Genomic DNA, 11861 nt, shown 5'->3' with positions numbered 1-11861 from the left:
TTACTGTTTAGGAGACCATCTCAATGCCATGAATACAAGTTTTCCTCTGAATTACTCTTAATTAGTCTTATGGCACCCTTTTCTGCCAGTATTTCATTTTGCATTGGATTTAGTTTTGTTTCTAAATTTTAATATTAATAATATTATTTAATATTTTAGCAGGGAGAGAAGAGGGCTTTCAGGGACCACCCAGGGGTCACTATGATTGTGGGTGATTGGGTCCATTCTGGTAAGGGGGTTCAGCCTCTCACGGTGTGTGCAGAAGAAAAATTAGTCAGGAAGTCACTCCAGGCAATCTGCACTGAGTTGGAGCAGGTCTGCAGTGTAGTTTAGTCCAACTGTATTTTATTTTTAAATAAAACAAATGTACTTCCCTGCCCAGGCTCATGAATGTAGTGTCCTATATTTCCATTTGAAATGGCAGTGTTGTCTTTAGTTCTGAAGAAACTGCCTGTGCTCCAGGCAATTGTACTTAATTTCGTTAAGTTAATGACTGTGACAGATATTTCCACAGTCATTATTTCAGAGTTGTAGTAATTGGTATGAAGGAGGAAATTCAAATTAAGGAAGGTTTAGTAACTAGGACTGTGGTAGTCTGTGGAACTAGAACTCAACCTACTGAGTATGTGAAGTCAAATGATGAAACTATACACCAATTGCTTATTTTTCAAACTTCTGTAATATTTTCACCCATTTCACTTGAACATTTGATTTCATTTTTATAAAAATACTGAAATAGCATATGAACAAAATAACATACATGTGAAGTTTAAACATATGTGCATGTGTATCATGTCATTCATACACAAGACATATGATCACATTTTAAATAATATTAAGATAAATATCCATTTAGTAATCTCCAGGATTAAATAATAGAGAACCATTAAACTGTTGAAGCTCCTTTGGTCCCTGATTGTGTCTTCTTTTCTCTTGAGGGAACCCAGTACCTTGACTATTTTCACACGTTCTCTATTTTTCATTGAGTTTCAACACCTCTGCATCCATCTTTCAATTTTGTTTGTTCTGTTACACATAAATGAAATATGAAATAAGATTTCATTTATTCTGCTCAATTTTGCTTGTGTTCTCTCTCACTGTCTGTGTGAAATTCATCTATCTTTTCATATTCCACTGTGAGACCATAGCATGCTTACCCACTGTTTTCAGTGGCTGCTTTTCCCCTGCTTTCGACACTTTGCCATTACGATATCACGCCACTGCAGACATTCTTCTGCATGTATCCAGTGTGCACATGCACAAAATTCTATGAATTCTCAGTCATGTGTCTATCCAATTAAGCTAGTACTAAACTAACTCTTCTACAATATAGTTGCAGTAACATGTGGTGGACAAAACATGTTTATGTATGTGTGTGTGTGTGTGTGTGTGTGTGTGTGAGTGTGTGTACATGTGTGCATAATATATATATATATATATATATATATATATTTTGTTTCTTTGTTTATTGGGTACTGCTAGATGCTTCCCTGGTATACATATGAGTGGAACAGGAAGCATTCATATACATATATATATATATAAAATATATATGATACATATATAATATATAATAGTATCATATATTATATATAATACTATTCATATATATATGAATATATCTGTTCAATTTTTCTGTAAACCTGAAACTGCTCTAATAATAGTCCATTAATTAGTTTAAATTATACTAATTTAAACTCTAATTCACAGAGTGTAAGAGTTCCTATTAAATAATACCTGGTATTGGCAGGAAATTTCTAAGTCTTTTCTAAGTGTACTTAACAACAAAATTTATCTCACTGTGCTTTTACTTTCTATTTCGCTGATCATCAAGGAAGCAAAGCATCTTAGCCTATATTTACTATTCATAACAGAGATGAATATTCGCTCTCAAGTCAAATATCACCATCAGTGAAGTTATCATTGGGAGGGAATTGCAGCATTTTCTACTGATCTAGGTGTCCCCAGTAGAGGAGAGTATGTGTAATTCCTGGCCAGGATTTTCAACAATGATGTGAATCTTCTCCTCTATTGAATGGAAATATGTTACCTTCTGTTCTCAGGGTAATTTAGCCTTCTCCCTGAATTATCACATAGTTAAAAACTTTCTACACTAGGAGGCCTACACTGGACCACTGGAACCACCATCATTACCCTTAGGCCTGCACAATTCCTTCTTTTCAACTGGACCCAGTTATTTTAGCACTTGGAGAGTCCCAGTTTCTGATAGAATTTAGTATTATATCATCTCCTGAGTATAAATCATGAAAACTGACTTCTGGTGCTCACTAAATGTCAGGCATGAGAATGTTCTTAGCAGCTATTTCAGATAAATAATATTTGCATAAATATTTATGCACAAAAAATACATAAGAAAAAATCTTTCATTACATTAAGGAACTGAACATTGAGTTTGTTCATTAGTACCACATGATCCAGTCTATTCTTTTTAATAGCAAAACTTCACTCAAATATAGAATATAATGTTATTAATTAGAAGTTTATTCTTTATAGAACAATACAAGAAACAATCCAAGTGTCCATCAGCTTGGAATGGTAATAAGACTGTCATTTGTTCACTTTGGAATAATTAGAATAACACAGCAAAGAATGAACCACTTATATATACAGCATAGATTAATGTCTTTCAAACTATTGAGTGAAAATTATCATATATAACAATTACATAATGTATGAAATGGAAGACCATGCAACACTGATCAGTGATGATAGAGATCAGACCATTTATCCTAGGGAGTACCTGACCATGAGAGGGAGAAGGCAGCCTTCAGCAGTACCAGGAATTGTCCATTTGTTCACTTGAGTGATCCTCTCATTACTGTATACAAATGAATAAGTACACAGACACAAATTTATATGCTAAATGTTTATAAGTTATACTTCAATAAAAGTAATTAAGAAATCTGTAATTGAAGAAAAAAGCTCTAGATAACACATTTGCCAAAAGAATTCAAAAACCATATTAGAACTTATTTTGAAAATACATGATATGACATTGTAGAGTACATGAAAGTTTATCTAAACATATGAGATATTTTTGGCCATTCTGAAAATTAAAATGACATGAGACAGATTCTTCCATGAATGGCCAGATTAGGCCAATTGGACCTAAGAAACATTGACAGAACATTTCATGCAACAGCACCAGAATACACATTATTCTCATAAGCACACGGAGTATTCTAACAGGTTAGACCATATGTCAGTACACAAAATAAATGTTAAGAGATATTTAGAAATTGAAATAACATCATGTATCTTCTCTGACCACAATGGACTAAAAGTAGAAATCAGCAACCAAGAACTTGAGAAATGTTACAAATACATGGAATGTAAGTAGCATTCTCTTGACGGACTAATGGGTCAAATGGAGAAATCAAAGAACTAATGGAGAAATCAAAGGGGAAATTAAAACACTACTTAAAACACAAGAAAATGAAAACATACCAACATCTATGAGATATAGCAAATGTTGTACTAACAGGAAGTTCATACCAATGAGTACCTACACAGAAATCAGAAAGATTTCAATTAAACAGCTGATGCAATTCAAGTAACTAGAAAATCAAGAACAGACAAAACCCAAAATTAGTAGAAAGAAAACAATAATAAAGAAAAGATCTATAAAACATCAAATAGAGTCTAAAAATACAAAAGACAACAAATGAAGAATTGGGGCGTTAAACAAAATTGACAAATTTTTCTCTAGAGTGACCAGGAAAAAACAGATTGAAGACTCAAATGAATAAAATCAGAGATGAAAAAAGAGATGTAACAACTGATAACTCAGAAATACAAAGGATAACTAAGGACTGTCGTGTACAGTGTTTGCATCAAATTGGACAACGTGGAGGAAATGGGAACATCTTGGACATATATAGTCTACCCAAAAGGAACCATGAGGACATAGACAACCAGAAAGACCAATGATGACTAATGAGACTGAATGAGTGATAGTCTTCCAATGAAGAAAAGTCCCCAAAGTGGGTGGCTTCACTACTGAACCTTATCAAACTTCTGAAGAAGAACTAACTTCAGTTCTTGTTAAGGTATTAGATGGATTCAAAGGAAGGGAACCTTTCACACTCACAAAATGAGGCCAATGTTACTCTGATACCCAACCCAGCCTAGCATACAGCAAAAAAAATGAAAACTACAAAAAAAAAATCCCCAATAAACAGTGGCAAAAATTCTCAACACAGTATAAGCAAATCAAATCCAAGAGTACATAAGAATGTTTATAGAGGAATTTGAGGATAGTTCTGTGGTAGAATGAATGCCTGCTAAGCATGTACAAGTCTCTTCAATCCTCAATAACACCAGACACAAATATTATATTCCACAATCAAATCAAATTAGTCACAGAGAGGCAGGATGTTTCAACATACACAAATCATAAATAAATATATCACATCAACAGAAAGTGTCTAAAAAATTATGATCATGTCAATAGATATAGAAGAAAACATTCAATAAAATTCAACATCACTTGATCATTGAAAACAACATTCGAATAACAAAAAACAGAAAAGGGATGCACCTAAAAGCAAAGAATATGACAAATGAACAGGCTGCATCATTTGTAATGTAGAAAAGCTGAAATCATTTTATCAAAGATCACTACAAAGTTGCCCACTTTCTCTGCTTTTTTCTCTATATTATTAGAAATCATAATATGGGCAACAGGAAAAGAGAAAGAAAGAAAGAACATCCAAACAGGAAAAGAAGAGGTCATATTATTCCTTTTCACAAATGACATTTCTTTCATATAGAAAAACCTAATGACTATGAGAAAATGTTTAGAACCAATTAAAAAATTTAGTAGGTTTCAGGATACAAAATCAACAAAAAAATAGTTTTTATACACTAATAACAAAATTGCTGAGGAGAAAATGAATAAAGATACCCATTTCCAACAGCTTTGAAAATAAAATTAAATGATTAACTAGAAACCAATTTAAGCATGGATACAAATATTCTCTTCAATGAAAATTACAAAATGTTGATGAAAGAAATTGAGGACACACAAGAAAATGGAAAGACATCCCATGTTCATGGACTGAAGTATTAATTTGTTAATGCCCATTCTATCCAAAGCAATTTACAGATGCAATGCCATTCTTATCAAAATACCAATTGTATTCTTTACAAAAATATGAAATACACTCATATCATTTTTATGGAATACCAAAATACCTAAAATAATCCAAGTAATTTGGAGGAACAAGAACAAAGAAATAAACCATAAACAAAGTAGAGGAATCACAACACCTGACTTCACAATATACTTCACAGCTCTAGTAACCAAGGCAACTTAGTATTGGCCTGAAAAAAGACACAAAGAACAATGGTGGAGAATAAGGGCCAAGAAATAAATTCAAGGGAAGCAACTTTCCAAAGCCAACATCTGGCTGAACCATGTGATGTTGAATTGCAGCCCACCAGACCCAGCAAGAATATTCTAGAATACACCCAGAAATTCAGTCCTGTATGCCCAGATATAGGTGGGACTGAATAGAAAATGTCCATGTTGTTTGGGTCAGTGGAAAGACTAGACCCAGATACCTTACTGACCTAAAGCTCCCCATGGGGCTCTCTAATCTTGATCCAATCCATGGAAATGAATCACTAGCCAAAATGTGTTTCAGAGCCTGTGAAAGGTTAATTAACTCAAGAGAACTGTTTTCTTATACTGTTTAATCAAAGGAGAAATCTTGAAAAATCATGGACTTTTGTAATAGTTGTGCAAGGAAGAAAATTTCAGAAGTAAATTTTCTCAACCTCTGACTTCTAGGAAAACAGACAGGACTATTGCAGCATTATCAGGTAAACAAATGCTGAATCATGTTCTGCAAGACCCAAAACCCAGACCTGAAGTCTAAAAATCTTACAAAATTTCTTTACTCAAATAGAAGCTCCCAGTCCAGTTTGATTTTTTTGTAAACAACCAATTAATAACATAAACACTCACATATCTGCACCATAAGTAATGAACACAAGGCATTCATTTTCTACCAGGCATTAAAGAAATGGAACTGGACAAATAACCCAATCAACAAATTGGCTAAGGAACTGAACAGATTCTTCACAGAAGAAAAATACAATCTATCAACAAATACACGAAAAAATGTTCAACATCTCTAGCAGTTAGAGAAATGCAGATCAAGATTTCATCTCACTCCAGTCAGAATGGCAATTATCAAGACTAAAACAACAATAAGTGTTGGGAAGGATGGGGGGGAAAGGCACACTCATACTTTGCTGGTGGAAGTGCAAATTGGTGCAACCACTATGAAAAGCAGTATGGAGATTCCTCAGAATCTTGAAATGGAAACACCATTTGACCCAGTTATCCCACTCCTTGGTTTATACCTAAATGACTTATAATCAGCATACTATAGTAATGCAGCCACATCAATGTTTATAGCCTCTCAATTCACAATAGTTAAACTATGGGACCAACCTAGATGCCCTTCAACAGATGAATGGATAAAGAAAATGTGGAATCTATACACAATGGAATATTACTCAGCCTTAAAGAATGAAATTATGGCATTTGCAGGTAAATGGGTGCAGCTGGAGAATATCATTCTAAGCAAAATAAGCCAATCCCCAAAAGGAAAGGCAAAATGTGTTCTCTGATAAACGGATGCTGATCCAAATGTGTTGGGGGTGAGTGCTAGGGAAGGATGGAGGAACTTTGGATTGGGTAGAGGGAAGTGAGGGGAGGGGGGGGTGTAGGGGTGGGAAGCATGGCAGAGTGAGTCAGACATTATTACCCTACGTACATTTATGATGCATGACCGGTGTGACCGCATCATGTAGAGGGAGAGGAATGAGAAGTTGTGCTCCATTTGTGCTCAATGTATCAAATGCATTCTGCTGTTCTACATAACTAATTAGAACAAAAAAAAAGAAAGGCAATGGGGCTGGAGATGTATGGAATGGATTGGGCTCAGTCTGATGAGATGTTGAGCAAGAGGTATATATTGAATAGCTATTCATGGTATTGAGAGAAACTTACACCAATAGAATGTTGACACCATGGATTTGGGGCAGGAGAATGAGATTTATAGGAAGTATATTTCACCTCCCAGGTCCTGTGGTGAAAATGAGGCATAAGTCCCTTCACTCCTATGCTCTGAGAGCGTTAGGGTGTTTCTTGTGTTCCTGAAATAGCAGGGGTCCAGCAACAAGGTACTGTGTTAACACACTCATCCTCCAGCTTTGTGTATTATGGATTTAGAATCACATGTTGCCCAATGTGAGTGCAGAAGTCAAAACACTTTGTGAGCCACCAAGTTTCTAACAGCAGCGTTTGGGTATCATCATGATTCCTCCAAGGGCAAACTCCCTTATGGCTGCTTCAGCACGTAGTTCTTCCCCTAAGGGAGCCAAAGGCAATGAAGTCATTATACCCTGTATGTGATTTGTAGGTGGCGTGGGAACTTAGACTCTGGGGTCCTCTCGGGATTTAGAAGATGGAAACTGACACCCATTTCTCAGGCGGCAAACCAACATAAACTAATATATTTTTTCACCTTTGTTTCTGAATGGATAACTCTTCAGTTTGTTGCAATGCAACTGTGAGCTCCACCTGTCTCACTGTGCATCCAGAGAGAAATGGAAGAACCTTCCCCTGTACCATAGCTGAAGGTATCTGTGCTCATTGTCTGAGGGTCCGTGTCAGAGCAGGTATGAAATTTGCCTTTAGTATTGTGATTGTATGGCTGTGTGTGTGTCCAAGAGTGTGCTTCTGATCCCAGATTCCACCCCGCCCCACACTAGGGAGTGACAGGTAACTCTATGTAATTTATCTTCAACTGAGTCTCCATCCAAATTTTGAGATGAGTAAGTGAAATCACATCTCCATGAAGAATAGTTTATTCCAAACTGGTTCTTCATCTACTTTTTGAGAACATGCTGGAAAAATGGACCTTCTTTTGTTAATCCTCAACACATATTAAATCTGTTTTTTTTTTTCCCAAAATATATACCTACCCAACTTCTGTAACTTTCTTCATCTCTGCTGCCACATCCAAGTGTAAACAGGTATTTTATTATGGCTAGACCACTGCAATAACCTCCTTTTCAGATTCCTGCTGACTCTCTTGTCTTCCTATAATCTGATCTCTACCCAGTAGACAGCAAATGGTTTAAATTGTTAGTCACTTCCTTTGTTAATTGTTTTTTGTGTGAGTGTGGTAGTGTATCAATGAGAATAGAACTGAAACTGTCTATTACTTCAGAACAGGCCTGGTATTTCTATTACTTCAGGAAGAGCCTCTGTCTGTGAAGAGTTCTCCAGCTGCATGTCTCTCCCTCAATGGCCGTGATCTTGGCTGGTCCTGCCCCTCGGGTGCTCCAGCCATGCTCTCTCCACACACTTCCCTAGTGTGCCTGCCTCTGTAATCTTCATGTGACAGCCACTCTTATTCTGGGCTCATTGAAAGATCACATGACAGTAACGGTTCTCAGCACCCAGCCTCTTGAAATCAACCATCTATCAAAATCATGAATACACATTCCCTCCAATTCTAAGCTGGGAATTTGTCCTACATGTACATATATTGCAGTGTATAAAGGACATATGGAGATTGTTATTTATTGTAATCTTAACTGAAAATAACAAAACATTAGAGGTAACCTGCATGTCCCACAGACAGCTATTTACCATTCTCACTGTTTTAAACCGCTATTAACATAGTCATGAATCAGATAACTGAATTTATTCATCTCAAGTAACAATATCACATGAACAAAATTTTTAAGCTCGTGGGCTAAAGAATATGGTACTTTAAAATATAATTTCAATCAATCACTTTGGGAGAATTGGTACATTAATGTGCACTTTAAGTAACCCCCCAACGGAGTTATGAGTCTGATAGTGAAGCAACTCCTCACTTCAATTCTCAAAGATATTTAGACTGAATGAATGTTAATGGAATTCAGATTCCATAATTTAGTGGATCATTGTATGCTCTTTCCCTATTATTTGGTGATTGCTAACAATAATTAGTTTAAGAACAACAGACCTGAGGAGAGAGAGAGGAATGATAACCAAGCACAAGAAACGGAAGGAATACAAACTGACATTAGCTAAGAATTCCTGGCATAAACCCAAGGTGAGAAACCACAAAAGGGAAAAGTTAATTTTATATATGAGAGAAAGAAACTAAGAACTTCTTCTGGACCAATCCAGGATGTGCCTAGAAAAGGCAATCATTTCCTGGTGTTCCACACATTTGCAAAAGCAAGATTTGGTTTGAGTTGAGGGAATACACAAAAATGGAATTTGGAAGATAAACAGAACTTTTCTCCACATTCTCTGAAAATACCATTAGAAAGGTTGGTGTAAGAGTGGAAAGGGGAAGTGGGGAGTATTTCTAAAGAAAAAGTGATGAATGTATTACAAAGCACATCACAGACATCTGATGTTGTTGATTGGATTCATGCCCTTAAGGCCCTTGCCTTGACTGATGCATATGAATTTTCCACCAATTCTCCAGACCCAGATACCTTGGCTGATCCAGAGCTCACCATGGGGTTCTCTAATCTTGATCCAAACCAAGGAAATAAAGCTTTGGACAAAGTGTGTTTCACAGCCTGTGAAAGGTTAAGCTGGCTCAACAACCCTTAGAGATCTTCTCCTACAGTCTCACTGACTGGTTACTTACCTTGCTTTGCACCTAATTCCCTATTCTCAGATTTCCATCATGAGTTCATGGACTCCTCATGTTTGAACCTGGTCTGATCTGATGATGATTCAGATGTTTCATGGTTTCTGCAGAAGATATTGTATTGGTTCTCAATAGACAAAAAAACATCCTTTACCCAGATCATCATTAGCCATTAATGTGGCAAATGATTAAGATATTCATTCAGATTAAAATGAACATGTCAACTAGTTCAAGATTATGTTTTTATTATGTAATAGTAACCATGGCTTCTCATTCTTTCCCATTTCCATCTCTTCATCTCCAGCAAAAGAGAACTTGAAGAGCATGAGGAGGGGGAACCAGAGTAGTGTGTCTGAGTTCCTCCTCCTGGGGCTCCCCATCCAGCCAGAGGAGCAAGGCATGTACTGTGCCCTGTTCCTGGCCATGTACCTGACCACGTTGCTGGGGAACCTGCTCATCATCCTGCTCATCAGACTGGACTCTCGCCTCCACCACCCCCATGTACTTCTTCCTCAGCCACTTGGCCCTCACTGAACTCTCCTCTCCTCAGTCACAGCTCCAAAGATGCTCTGACATGCTGATGCAGATTCAGTCCAGCTCATATGCTGGGTGCATTTGTCATGCATATTGTTTTTCCTATTTTTGCAGATCTTGACAGCTTCCTCCTCACCTCAATGGCCTATGACAGGTATGTGGCCATCTGTCACCCCCTGCACTACACCACCGTCATGAGTCAGAGCCTCTGTTTCTTGTTTATAATTGTGTCCTGGGTCTTGTCCTTTGCCAGTGCTCTTGTGCACACCCTTCTCCTGGCCCGGCTCTCTTTCTGTGGAGACAACACCATTCACCACTTCTTCTGTGACCTCTCTGCCTTACTCAAGCTGTCCAGCTCAGACACCACCGTCAACCAGCTGCTCATCCTCACTGTAGGAGTGGTGGTCATTACCGTGCCCCTCATGTGCATTCTGGTCTCTTATGGCCTCATTGGGGCCACCATTCTGAGAAGACCCTCCATCAAGGGGATCTGCAAAGCCTTGTCCACATGTGGCTCCCACCTCTCTGTGGTTTCTCTGTACTATGGAGCAATTATTGGACTCTACTCTGTCCCCTCATCCAATAGCAGTAATGACCAGGATGTCACTGTGTCTGTGTTGTACACTGTGGTCACCCCCATGCTGAATCCCTTCATCTACAGTCTGAGGAATCGGGATATGAAAGGAGCTCTGAGAAACATCCTCAGGAGAGGAGCCTTTTCAATGTAATGTGCTTTATGTTCTCAGTAACTGCATGTTAGACCTTATCCATCCCATGTATGCATCCTTTTCTCTCTGAATCTCTTTTCTTAATGAATCTTTATATGGCATTTTCTTTTCTGTCTGTGTTTAAACCTTGAACTTAGTTATTCTCTCTGTGTACATTTTTGTCAGTTTGTCAGTCCTGGGATTAGTTTTACAGACATACCTGTATATATTTTTCTTATTTAATAGCATCCTTTTCCTGTACTTATTTCAAATTTTCAAATAGTCACTGATTTTAGCCCTTTTTCATTGAATAGTCTTCCTTTTTATCAAAATTTTGTCCTTTCTCAAGATAACAATTGTATTTATTTGTTCAAGTAAATTCATGTTTTTATTTTTGCTTCTAATTTTCTCATATACTTGGAATTTGTTTTTGTGAATAATCTTAATCATAAATTTAATTTATTGTTTTTCTTTCTTTTCTGTTTATCTTTATTTTATCTTTTTTATTCTATGCAATAAAATGGTACATATTCACAGGGTACCGTGAGATGTTTCCATTCATGTACACTAAGCATACTGTTCAAATTTGTTAAAAAAAGATATCTAATTCCTCAAATACTTATCACTTATTTTGGTGAACACTTTCAAAGTCTCTTCCAGTTTTCTTGATATGTATAGTATATAAGTATCTGTGCTATCATATTGTTCAATAAAATACCAGAACTTACAATCTAGCTATAGCTTAGTACCTGTTAACCATCTTCCCCAACCGTCTCACCCTGTTCACCCCAGTGACTGTAATTTCTTACGCATTGTCGATTCTTTTTTTCTTTTTTACTTTGGTTGTAGTGATGGAGACTAGGCATCCACCTTTTTATTTTTCCCTCAGAATGAGGATGACTTTCTGTAAATGAACAGG

At 36.7% G+C, this 11861-nt stretch overlaps 1 protein-coding gene across 1 annotated transcript in view; it reads left to right on the top strand.

The window, feature by feature from the left end:
* Positions 1–10025: 10025 nt before the first annotated feature.
* LOC124964234 (olfactory receptor 1J2-like) overlaps positions 10026–11861 on the top strand; it is a 29206-nt gene continuing 27370 nt past the window's right edge. Inside the window, 3 exon segments of the mRNA XM_047524171.1 lie at positions 10026–10193; positions 10195–10341; positions 10343–10518. Coding sequence (XP_047380127.1) covers positions 10026–10193; positions 10195–10341; positions 10343–10518 — 491 coding nt within the window.

Source organism: Sciurus carolinensis, chromosome 14 (assembly GCF_902686445.1).
Source record: "Sciurus carolinensis chromosome 14, mSciCar1.2, whole genome shotgun sequence".
NCBI classification, from domain to species: domain Eukaryota; kingdom Metazoa; phylum Chordata; class Mammalia; order Rodentia; family Sciuridae; genus Sciurus; species Sciurus carolinensis.
This window is presented reverse-complemented; position numbering and strand designations above follow the sequence as displayed.